The sequence below is a fragment of the Fusarium phalaenopsidis genome (genome assembly GCF_050370095.1).
Source record: "Fusarium phalaenopsidis strain FUZ10S chromosome Unknown contig_32330, whole genome shotgun sequence".
Classification (NCBI taxonomy): domain Eukaryota; kingdom Fungi; phylum Ascomycota; class Sordariomycetes; order Hypocreales; family Nectriaceae; genus Fusarium; species Fusarium phalaenopsidis.
The window spans coordinates 112616-125368 of record NW_028145392.1 but is presented as its reverse complement, the minus strand read 5'-3'; the positions used below and the strand labels follow the sequence as shown (position 1 = coordinate 125368).

General features: G+C 49.6%; 3 protein-coding genes across 3 annotated transcripts; all 3 read right to left on the bottom strand.

The window, feature by feature from the left end:
• Positions 1–3417: 3417 nt before the first annotated feature.
• LRP88_12989 (uncharacterized protein) lies at positions 3418–4557 on the bottom strand (the record flags this gene model as incomplete). The annotated part of the gene is made up of 1 exon (XM_083249373.1): positions 3418–4557. The coding sequence occupies one exon, from the start codon at positions 4555–4557 to the stop codon at positions 3418–3420; it is 1140 nt and encodes a 379-aa protein (XP_083094858.1).
• A 1481-nt stretch (positions 4558–6038) lies between these two features.
• On the bottom strand, positions 6039–6671 carry LRP88_12988 (uncharacterized protein; the record flags this gene model as incomplete). Its single annotated transcript, XM_083249372.1, has 1 exon — positions 6039–6671. The coding sequence occupies one exon, from the start codon at positions 6669–6671 to the stop codon at positions 6039–6041; it is 633 nt and encodes a 210-aa protein (XP_083094857.1).
• A 2860-nt stretch (positions 6672–9531) lies between these two features.
• On the bottom strand, positions 9532–12753 carry LRP88_12987 (uncharacterized protein; the record flags this gene model as incomplete). Its single annotated transcript, XM_083249371.1, has 3 exons — positions 9532–9678; positions 9728–11939; positions 11996–12753. The coding sequence occupies 3 exons, from the start codon at positions 12751–12753 to the stop codon at positions 9532–9534; spliced, it is 3117 nt and encodes a 1038-aa protein (XP_083094856.1).

Below are 12753 nucleotides of genomic sequence, written 5' to 3'. Positions count from 1 at the left end.
GAGCGAATGACCCCTGTGCCATCTATCAACGATACAAAGAATCACGAGAGGCCTGGTATGCTGCGTTGCCTCGGGGAGCCCCCAAGACTAATCAGCTATATCGGAGGGCTATGGGGCTGCCAACACGCTATAGTAAAGCGGACTATGACTGGTGCCTTGACTATAAGCAAATGGGGAGACATTGCAAGGCAGGAAGAAGCATTAGAGATTGGACTAAGGAGGAGATGATGAGTTATCTTGATTGGGATAAGGCTGAGAATGAGCGTGTTGAACAGAACGTAGGGATAGAGATAGCAGAGCAGCCTTTCTCAGGGCGGCGAGGTATGCAGGAAATATGGGATGCTGCCGAGAGAGATCTTGAAGTACAGGAGAGATGGTACGGAAATGGGAACCCCCCCAATTAATATTTATAGGAATAATACGGTATGCAATTGGTATATGTCATCATAAAGACGAAGAAAAGGCTAATCTCCGAGTATAATTATAATAACCCAATTGCTTGATTGAATAGAGCTATAGCCGAGTTCATATGTAGTGCAGAGTAGGCGCCTCTTATATAACAGATCTTATTTGCACCGCCGGCGGTGTCTGTATTGGCTGCCCACACACACATCGGGCTTACATAAGAGATGATAATGGCACAGCTAGCTGTGCCTGTATCAGCTCCCCTTTATGATGCGTTTTGGTGCAATAACTACAGTTTTCGTTCCCTTCCTCTGCGTATATGCCATTCTATTGCGGACGTCTGCCCATGAAATAATAGCGAATCTGAAAAAAAAATGGATTCGATTGAAGCGATCGCGGTTGCCCATGAGAGCCCAATATCTAGTTCATTTTCTAGGCTAGCTATCAGCCGCAATAACAAAGAATAGTTAAACGGCCTTTGGATGAAACCCGGGAGATCTCGACTCTTGGCCCTGCTCGAGGGGGCCTATAGTCCGGCCTATTCCCGTCCTTGATTTTCCCAACTTCGTTGTGCTCAGACGTACTTGGTCTTCCAAGTGTGATAGAAACCAAACGCGGCGGTACGTTGACTAAAGATAAGTTCAATTCATTCAGAAAAAAAAAAATAATACCTCTCTCTCCACCACAGATCCTTTAGGCTCAGCAAAGGTCTATGTACCACTGAAAGCGGAGGTCTTCTAGCTGGTTTCGAATGGCACCTAGGTAGCTTACTTAGCGGCCTTAGGTCATGGCAATGTGCTGGTCATGCTGTTGTTCTAGCACTATGCTACTGTCGTGTAGCAATATGATCCCAACCGCCTCGGTACCTGTTGAAAGGTATCTTTCACTTTTGCCGTTGGCATAGTGGCTTATTTGTGTTCAATAACTACGCACTACGTAGTAATAGGGCAATTGAAATCTATCAGACAGTGCGTGTATTTGGTCTATTGGTTGAATAAGTGTGTTCGTGTTGTGTTCGTATTTTCGTTGACTATCTACCCCTGAAGGACTTGCTTTTGATCTTAGGATCCTTGGCCCACACGTGACAGACCACATATTCAACAGATGGCTAGGCTTATTGGAGATCACAAGTGTGAGGCGACCAAGGCGGTGGGAAGGTGTGGAATAAGGAGGAATATTTCGCAAGATATCGTGCCTGTGCATAAATAGTGGTTCCCCTAAGTGTCACGAGCTCGGATTCTCTGAAGTGTCTGATTGGATGTGTGTATGTTCTTGATTGCGTCCTCTCCCCGCTCTGAGTCCCTGTACATCCTTTATGCAGGAGTAGCTAGAAGGATATTGCTATAGCAGTGACACGCCATGTATACGCCCTGCTACCCAAATACACATCGTGACACACCCCCTTAGCCGAGGCCATTCCAGAGGACTTGGCTACCCTTCTGTTTGTGGTCTTTTTGGGTCTCTGCGCTTTCCTCCTCGATATCCGAGTATTGCCTCCTTGTCAGGGCCATTGTCTTCCTTCTGGCTGCGTGCTTTCACAATCTGATCCTTCAAAGCTTCCATTCGCTGTTCCATGACAATCTGGTCTGAAATATCCTCCATTTGAAGCATCTTAACGAACGTTGCATACCGTTGTTTGGGTAAGGCCTTTGTCATCCCATCGGCAATCATCTTCGATGTTGGAACCCAGCCGAACTCAACTCTCTTCTCCCTATATTCCTGTCGTAACCAGTGTCGATGAATGTCCACATGTCGAAGCTTCGTAGTCAACTTGGCTGATTCTTCAGTCAGGAGCCTGATCGTCTGGGTATTGTCGCATTCAATATGCAATGGCCCGTCAATCTGGACTTCCAGCTCCTTGAGAATCCTACTTGCAAAGATAGCTTCCTTAGCTGTCTCAGATAAAGCGATCAATTCAGCTTCGGTGCTTGACGTAGTGACAGTGGGCTGTTTCGTTGCTTTCCAGGCAATTGGTCCTCCAAACAGCATCATCACGTAGCCTTGCGAGCTCTTTCTGTCCATCGTGTTGTCTGCATAGGAGGCGTCACTCGCACACAGGAAGCTCTTGAGGAATCTTGTCCCTCCCAGTCTTATACCTAGTGATCGTGTTCCATGCAAATACTGTAAGACTCGGTCTGCGGCCTTGTGATGCGTCTGATCTGGATTCTGATTGAACCTAGCCAGCCTTGCGGCTGCGAAGGCAACATCAGGCCGTGTTGAGATCGCTGCGAACAATATCGATCCGACTTTCTTCAAATATTTCTCGATTGAATGTCGGTCGGCTTGACAGGTTGCTGGTAACAGTTCTTCCTCTGTCATTGGGGTCTCGGGAATCTTGGCCTCCAGATCAACTCCATGCTGGTGAGCGATCTTATCGACATATGCATCCTGGGTTAACCAGATAGTTCGCTTGGCTCTGTTTCGTATGATACGAATTCCAAGGAACCACTTCGGTTCTCCCAGCACAGTCATGTTGTATTTCTGCTGCAGACTTTCCATAGCCTTCCTTGCTTCAGCTACCCTCTCTTTTCGGTATGCCCAGATAAGATCGTCAACAAAGAAGAAGACAATCACTCCATCTCTGAGCATCACACAGGGTTCTTCTGGAACAGTCTTGAAGCCGAGTTCTCGGAGGGTTTGCGTTAGATCTTGTTGCCATAACAATGGAGACCTTCGGAGTCCGTAGAGCGCCTTTTTGAGCTTTAGAACTGTGCCATATTTTTGGAATCCTGGTGGCATTCTCATAAATACCAGCTCGTCCAGCTCGCAATGTACGAAAGCATTCACTGCGTCCATCTGCTCCAGCTCCAGGTCGTACTCTGCCGCTATTGCCATCAGTGCTCTGAAAGACATGCTTGCAAGTGTCGTTGCTCGAGTGGGCAGGTCCCCTTTGGCCTGCTGATTTCCACATACAACCAGTCTTGCCTTGCATTTGACGAGATAACCATGCTTGTCTGTTTTATAGGTGAACACCCACATACAGCCTAGCACCTGTTGGCCCTTGGTTCGACTCTATGGCACCTCCTGGAATGACCCCATCCGCTCATGCGATGCCATATGGTCTTCCTGTGCTCTGCGGAAGTCTGCCTTGTAAGGGTGGTTCTCTAAGTCTTTGAGCGTCCTTGGTGGTTCTGGCAGATTTCGCTTGTGCGTCTTCTGTGGCTTGAACTTTCTGCCTGCCACGAATGCTCCGTGAACTGCCGATTCTATCGGGACCGAGACAAAGTCTCCGAAGCGGTCAGCTGAGTCTTGTTCGTGTTGCGGTTTTTCTTGCTCCTTCATTACCCCCTCAGCTCCAACGACAGGGAGGTGGACTGCGAAGACTGCTTGTGGTGCTTGGTCTGGCTCTGTCGGTGGAGGTGTACGGTATGCTTCTTCCAAAGCCCTTGCTAATTCGTAGTCCTCTTTGTCCGCTTGGTCGTCCTGGTCTTCTTCCCGATCATCATCCGGAACCATTTCTCCTTCGTCGTCATCCTGATCTTGGCCATGGTTGCCAGATTCAAAGACTGGCTCATCTTCTTCAAGAATTGTTTGGTTGTTCAGCTGGCTTGGCGGAACAGCGACCTTCTCCACCAGCTCGTCGACGCTATCAATGAGTTCCTTCTCCATACGTTTGCCATCAAAGAATGTGTCTTCGTCAAAGATAACGTCTCGCGTTGAAATGACTTTTCCTTTGTGCGGAACCCAGACGCGAAAGATATTCGTCGAGTCATAGCCAACAAGATAGCCGATGTGCGCTCTCTGGTCGAGCTTGCGGAGCTTCTTTCGTTTGAGTTGTGCTCGTGATGTCATGGCATAGGCCCTGCAGCCATACGCCTTCAGATGTGATAGATACGGCTGCTTTGAGTAGAACAGCTCATAAGGGGTCTTCCATCCATTCGAGTCTCTCGGCGTTCTGTTCTTCAGGTACACGGCTGCACTGATTATCTCTCTCCAAAGGTCATGCGGTAGATTGGCCGTGATTCTCATCACCCGACTCTTCTCGATTATCACACCCCCAGAGCGCTCAGCTCCTCCGTTCTGGGCTTGCGTATTCGGCGCTGATGGCTTCCCAACGATGCCTCTCCACATCATCCAATATTTGACCTTCTTTGTGAAGAGCTCGTTGTCTGAGCGAACCACTCTAACCAGATAGCCATAGTGATTCTTCATCCAAAGATAGAAGTGTCTTAATATCTTACCACTCTCTTGTCTATCATACGTCTTGGTGTAGTACGGAAAGACCATACCAGACCATGCGTCCGTGATAAACATAGCTCGTACAAAGCCCTTTAAATCTTCATCAATGTCAGTCCAGTCAACCCAGATTTCGTAACATGGCTTATCCTTCTCTCGGTCTGGTGGCCGTCGAGATATCTGTCGATGTATCTTTCCTTGGCTGCAGCCTGAACATTGTGTCGTCTTCGGTCCGCGGATTCCTGTCCCTAGGGAATTCTTTCCCAAGTGATGTAACACTAACGGACTTGGATGTCCCATTCGAAGGTGCCACAAGGATCCATTCGCTACCGCCAGTGCCCTCGGGTTTCGCGATGTTCTTCGCCTGTATTGCGTGCTAAAGATAGCATTCTTAGTGTCGCGCGTAATCTCTTGATACTGCAGCACGAATTGATTATGCATCTGGTGGACGATGCATATGGTGGAGCCGTCCCTTCGGATTAGGAGGTTATTGATGGTATCCCAGAAAATTCCGTTTTCTCGAAGCAATTGAAAGGATACTAGGTTCGTGTTGAAATCGGTACAATATGTTGCGTTTCGTAGGCGCAACATCCCGACTTCTCCTCCTGGAAGTGTGACCTCTAAGTCAACTCTGCCAAAACCTAGGATTGGAACTTCTGATGCTCCTGCAGTAACTGCCTCTCTGCCTGTTGCTTTGCGGAAGGTCTTGAACCTAGTCAGATCGTTAAAAATATGCAACGTTGTACCAGAATCCAAGATCGTTGATAAACGTAGCGGATACACAGTGGTTGTCGAGGTAAAGGCTGATCGTAGGTGCGCTGTGTTCGCCGCTCCTATGATCTTTACCCTGGCCTTTCTCTCCTGTGATTGTCAGTTCCCTTTCTGTTCTCGTAAAGTATCAACCCTTCTCTGCAGCTCGCGGTTGTCTTCCAGCGCCTTCTTAGCCTTTCGCATACGATGATCGTTGCGAGGCATGCCCTCCGGCCTCTTTTCTTCGAACACACACCAACAGTCAGGTAGGTCATGCCCTCTCATACCGCAGGCTGGGCACGTAAGTGCTGGCCTCTTTCCAGAGCGTCCTCCGGAGCCAGACTTCGTCCTCTTCCCACCCTTTGGCGTGGATGCCTCCTCACTGTGGTCACTCTCCTCGTTGCCTCCCCCTGTGTGAAACGCCCCGCCCCTCACGGTGTTACCACCCGTGGGCCTTTTGCGGGATGCCCATTCACGCATCGTTGAGGCAACCTCTTGAGGTGTCCAAACCTTTGAGCCATTGGGAGCAGGTCGCTGTACACTCGGTGCAATCAGGTCAATACCTCCCGGTCCAGATTGGGAATCTGGTTCTAAGGTTATACTCCCACTGCTTGCCTGGAGTCGTCGCTGCTCAGCCGCTTCTGCTTGGGCAGCCTGGTAGGCGAGCGCGTCTTGTAAGCGTCTTCTCTGAAGAACTGCTTCGGCATCTAGAGTCTTGGCCCCCTCCGTGAAAGCTGTTGCATAGCTTTGATGTATTGGTTCGATTCAGCAAACTCTCGAAGCCATTGACCGGTCTCAGTCTCCGCTAGGTGATACTTCTTCGCCTTGATCATCATCGATTCCCACGACTCCAGCCATTGTGGGAAGGCTTTCTGGTTCTTGAAGCCTCTCATCACGGCAATGTATTCATCTTTCACCTTAGCCATCATAAAGCCTTCTGATGGAGCAGCAGAGCTCTTGAGCAGCTGCATCCACTCTCGTAGTGTGTCTTTTCTGTCGAGCGGTTGCCTGTACTTGGCCGAAACTGTCTCCAGGATGGTATCATATACCGTATTGATCTCTGTCTCCTGCTTTCCAAAGTCCCGCTTCCTGACTTCCCATTGCCTAAACACAGCATCATACGCTCGCTGTTGCGACTGAGATAGCTGGGTATAGTCTGTGGCAGTAGCGTTGAAGTCGCTATACTGAGGTTCTCTTGGTTCTTGTAAGAGTTCCCCAGTAGGGTTATCAGGATGCATGTAGGACCATATCTTCCTTGGAATCTTGGCTGACATGGACTGAGTCCACGCATCCCAATTTTCCTTTCCAGTCAACATCACTCTCAGGTCTTTTGAGGTCATATTCGGATCGGCCGGAAGGCTCGGAACGGACGGTATCGATCGATTTGGGTCGCGCCACGACGTATTCTATCTAAACAACGATGGATATAGGTCCTTCGAGGGTCTGGCTCGATGTGGATCGTCTTGCATCTGTCTTTTCGGCGGAATGAACGCGAACCGGGCTCATAACTGTCACGAGCTCGGTTTCTCTGAAGTGTCTGATTGGATGTGTGTATTTTCTTGATTGCGTCCTCTCCCCGCTCTGAGTCCCTGTACATCCTTTATGCAGGAGTAGCTAGAAGGATATTGCTATAGCAGTGACACGCCATGTATACGCCCTGCTACCCAAATACACATCGTGACATGTGCCGCTTCCCCTTTATAGAAATTGTTGGATCGACCCCTCATGTGGCGGCATCTGCCCCGAATTTGCATAAACCCCTAGTACACAGATATCCTAGCCTTAGTCAGATGACTAGAAAACCCCCTCTTGAGAAAAGAGGGGGCCGGGAGGAGGATGAAGCAAGAACATCATCACTTTTGGCTCCACATCGTGTTGTTTCATATCGTTCTGATCGAATATGCCGTACGCTATCCAACATTATATAATAAGCCTAATCCCTTAGTTTTAGTCTATTAGGGCTTAAATAAAATTTTAAAGAATTTTTTTAATACTTAATTTTAAGGTAAAAATACAAGTGCGGCGCATACATGCGTGCGGCGCATACTTATCATATACGTTACTCAATATTATAAAAAAAAAATATATTTAAAGGAGCCCAGAACGGATGTTATGGAAATGGGCACCGTGGTCGGACAGATGGGATTTTCACGCTTTCACCGTGGCCATAAATAGCTCTTACAGTAGTACTTATATCAAGGCACTCCTGCCTATTCAACATTCCGTGTTCGATTTTAATGGATTACAAATACGACTTTGAAGAAACTCTGTGTCTTGACTTTGGCCGGCTAGCCAAGTGGGATAAGGCCTGGGGCGTCCTCGTCGGGGACTTCCACAGTTTTACCTAGCCCCTAGTCCCATGAGGAAGGCAGGGGACATGGGCTCTTATTAGGGCTCAAGCGAGCAAACGTAAGACTCCAACGCCCATAAGAAGCCCGTCCCCAGACATAGGACGGGACACCGCTGGGAAACTGTCTGCATGAGCCTTAGGAGTCTCAGTAAGCACCTATGATGTCTGTGGAGTTTTCACATGAATCTACCCTTGGTTCTTCAGACAACAAAGATTTTCATAGTTGGTGCCTTGATTGTCTGCGGTATAGATAAGATTCCCATGATGAATAAGTAGGAGATGGGCTCGCGGTTTCTCATCGGTCGAGAGAACGGGGAAGGCGTAAACCATAGGATTTCGGTGCTTCTGGAGGAGTTGCCTAAAGATCAGGCCCGGTAAAATTATCTTTCCTCTTAGGTATACTCTGGTTCTATTCTGGGCCGGGGGAGGGGGTGTGGAGGCGGGACAAATTACCTGTCAAGACAATGCCATTGATATCTTTCGAGGTTTAAGAACGCTGCTCAGCTGAAACAATATGTTTCTCCACTTATGCGTTGAAGTGTATTGTATGAGAAATGTCATGCACATGAAGAGATAGCCAAACTCTTAGCGAGACGGCTGTAAAAGAAGCTGATGTATCCCACTGTGCCTCTTTACGTAGAGACTATCCATCAATATATTAGAGAACTTGATCATATAATATGTCAAGGGATAGTTTGTTCTCCCTGAATAGCATGCCACGGTCATGAAATGGTCTCAATGCCGTTATTACGATAAAATCCCTGCCTATGTTATATTATGCCCTATGATGCTAAAGTCGCATCTTGCAAGCCTTGTCTTGAGATGAAGCAGGGAAGATATATTTTCTAAGATAAAGATGGAATGAAGGTAGTAGATATTATAATCTAGCTGAGGAGGAGAGGGCCATGCACGCACGGCAGATGTGATGCTTGTGTCTATAACTGGAAAACCTAGAGAAATGATCGACCTGGTAAAAGAGTTCCCCTGATGTTCCTGGACTATGATGGCGGCCGATTGTCCCACCTTAGCTGCTTTCCTACCTCAAGTCATATCATCAAGAGGTCCATTATTATGTGGTGCTGGATGTGTAACCGTCCAATACAGCATCAGCCAGCTTTCTTGGGATTCCTGCCGCTTTCGCAACGGCACGCTATCTGCTTGAGCAGCCAAAGAAGAAAGAAAAAGACCTGGGAGTTGTACATGGGCGAGTTGCGGCCTGGGCACGCCACGAGCGTGGCCAATGAGATGAGAAGATCAACTCCCGAGGCGAGTGTGCAAATATAGAACTTATGAGCCTATGATGAGGCTGTGTCAAATCCCTATATTCCTATCTATAGCCAGTTCTTGTTTTCATAAATGTGCCTACTTAAAGAGGCGCCGTAAGTACAGTCGGACTCATACATCGCGCTAGTCAACTTCTCAGACCGCCTCCCGTTAGTGCAATGCTTCTCGGACCTTTTGCTCCCCATCATTCTATGCTGCCTTCCCCCTGCTTTTTATTTGTTCTTACCTCCTCACAGCATATCCAGACAACATTCGTTTTGCCTTCAATGCCCTGTCCCATGCCTGGGCAGCAGATACGAACTAGATAGCGGGCGAATTTACGGTGTTTTACAGCACTGGATTTTGATGCTGCGGTGTGTTTCTAAGTGTGTTCTTTGATATTGTGCACGACGGAGATGTCATTTAAAGCAAGGAGAAGAGTAGCGGACGAATGTTCCGCCCAAGGCATAGGCGGATAGCTAGTTGAGGGCTCGGCCCCCTCTTCTTGTCGCAGAATTCCATTTTGCAGCAAGGTATAAAGTCTCTGATATCCGAACCAGTCAAGTCAAGCTCATGTCCAAAGGTAATCAATTCAATGAGTCTGTAAGCTCATCCTCCTCCTCTGACTCGTCCTCCTCTCCGTCCTCGGGCTTCAGACCGTAGTCGTCGTGGAAGTAGCTGAGCTCATGAGTCTTAACCTTGTAACCCATGCCCTGGAAGGCCGTCTCCATGCTCTATCTTAAGTTAGTGAGGGATCACAATACAAGGATGAGTAAAATGTACCTCTTGCATGATCTTGGCAGCCGTAACAACAATGTTGCTCTTGCCAGGCTCAAAGCAGGGCAAGATAATCTCGCGCATAGCAGCCTTGATCTCGTCATTTGTCACAGCGCGCACGCGCCGAAGCACCTCCTTATCCCAGTCCTTGGGCAAGCCACGTACGACGCCCTGAACAAAGTTCTGCTGGGCGGCGCTTGGCATGGTGGACTGTTCATTGGCGAACCTAACAACGATCTGGCTGATGGTACCCTCGAGCAGGTGGTGGTCAATCTCGACCTCGCCGTCGGCAATCTTGCGGATGGCCTCGAGCGAGGCGCTGATAGCCTTGTAGGCGTCGGGGGAACGGTACACAAAGTACGAGATGAGGCCCGAGTCGATATCCCACGAGAAGGAGGAGCCATAAGCGTAGCCGGCGCCACGGACAGCGTTCCAAAGGGGTCCCTGGGGAGCGTCGAGGTAGCCAATGGCCACCATGATAGCAGCGTGTTGGGAGTCGTCAAGTGACTCCAATCCCTTGGCTGTCGAGACGGAATAGGAGGTTTCGAGAGTTCCCATGGGAACAATGACAGCACCCACGGATCCAGGGTTGCGACCTTCAGCGCTGCGTAGGCTCACGGGCTTGGGGATGGGAATCATTTCCTCTGTGGCTGTCAAAGACTTGGAGAGAGTGTCCCAAGTAGACAGGGGGTTAGGAAGCGTAGCCAGGTTAGCTGTGACGAGGAAGCGGAGGTTGTTGAATGTGAAGAGGGAGTCTCGGACTGTGTTGAACCAGCCGACAATCTTCTCAGGCTCCTTCTCGAGGAGCTTCTTGAGTCGCTTCAAGTACACAGCTCGGACAAGAACGCGCTGTGACACGGCCAGAGTCGTCTTCTCCGAATGGAAGGATGCGCTGACTTCGTTGGCCATAGACTTACCATCACGCTTGGACTCGGGGACATCGCCCAGAGTCTTGGTAACGGCAGCGCTAAGACGTTGAGGGTCGAAGATGGTGTCGAACATCATGGTACGGATCCACTCAGCGGCCGCAGCGTACTTCTCTGGCTCGACCTGGAACTGGATCATGATACCATCAGGGTCGCTGAGATAGCGTGCAGAGCTGAGAGAGTAACTAATAGTATCCTGCTCAAGCTCCATGACGACTTGCTCATAGTCAACTCGCTTTCCATCTCGCGTGATGTGCGTGTTGAAGAGAGTGTCGCTGAAGATGGGCATCAGAGGCTTCAGCTCGTTGGGGATCTGAGAAGAGCCAATGTGGACGGTGATGTGAACAAAGTTGGTAGGGACATCCTCGAACTGAATGAAGAGAGGGAGGTTACCCTGAGGTGTCCCATCGATGAGCTTCTGCGCAGGGCCTGACCCCAATCCAATGGAACGAGCACGACCGGCACGAGCAGTATCAGACTCGATGAAGTGGATAGACTCGGTGCCAGGGACACTCCAACGGTCAATGACTTCGGCAGGGATGGGCTCACCGTTCTTCTTCTTGGCATCCTCAAGACGCTTGGCGAGCTTGGCCAGGCCTTCGGTGCCCAGCTCCTTTTTACGCTTTGCAATCCTCTCTTCCTCATCCTTCTTCATCTTGAGAGCCAGCTCCGCAGAGGGCCTGCCCAAGATAGAGACGTGAGGAGCATCAGCTATCCACTTGCTGATGAAGTCTCGCCACTCCTGATCCGTCCATTTCTCAAGAGTATCGTACTCGTTCAGGTTCTGGAGCTCCTTCAATGTAGATCCATCCCGCTTACCAAAGAGGTAATCCGTGATGATGTTGAACGCGTAGTAGTACTCTGATGTCTCGGCCTGGTACTTGACTTGACGCTTCTCGCGGCGGATACATTCTCTCATGTAGTCCATGTCAAGGGGTTTAGAGACAACCTCCTTGAGAACCTCAAACAGTCGCTTCTCCACAAACTCGAGCTTCTCAGTGGCGACACCGGTGAGCTTAAGCCAAATAACCGAGTTGGGACGCGGGTCCAGCAAGCATGAAACAGAACTAGCTAGCTCCTCACGCTCAACAAGGATGTTTTCGAGGATGGAGACAGAAGAGCCACAGAGGTAGGTTAGGAGGACCTGGAGAGCAGAAATGATGGGATCAATGCAATTAGGGCCAAAGAAGCCAACTAGAATCTCACCAACGCTCTCATCTTCCTCTGGAAAATCGGCGGTGATAATTTGTGACTCTTTGATCTTGGGAGGCTGAGCGGAGTCGATCCAGGGCCTATTCCCAATGATGAGCCGGATGGTTCCCCATATATGTAGTCAGAGACAACGTACCGCTTGAATGGGGTGTCGAGAGGGGGAATGTCGTCCTTGATAGACTCCTCAAACTCATCGAGGATCTTAAGCATGTTGTCCTGGTCCACCTCTCCAACAATGACCAGGCACAAGTTGCGAGGCTGGTACATGTTCCGGTGGAACTGTTGAATACGCTCAGGGGCGAGAACTCGAAGAGCGTCTGTCATACCACCAGTCTCGTAGCGAAAGCCGACATTCTCTGGGTAGAGGAGGCGACGAGCCTCGAGATTCATGATCTCGGAGCTTTGGAACTGTACAGCCTGCATCTCAGAGTAGACGACACCAGCATCATTGCCTTCTCCGTCAATGTGCCAAACCTCGGTCACAATGCCCTCGTCCGTGATGGTCGGCAAGATGACATGTTCAAGATACACAGGGAGGATCTGGCCAAAACCTTGCCAGCCGGCGGTCTCGAGGGTGTAAGCTGTGTGATCAGTGGCGGTCCAGGCGTTGGTTCTGGAGTAGGCTCGAGAAGAAAGCTTGTCGAGAAGACCGTTGTACCGATGGTTTTTCGAGCCCATAAAGATGAGATGCTCAAGGGTGTGAGGGGCTCCCGAATCATCAAAGATCTCGGTGGCTAGGGCGAAGTAGCCATTGATCTTGGGACCCTTGCGGTCTGCGACAACAACCTGCATGCCACTGCGCTTAGATACATACTGGGTGATTGTGCAGGGAGCATAGTCGGTCTTGAAGCTCTGAATCTTGCGGAAATCCGACCCGCACGTTTCCGCCGGCAT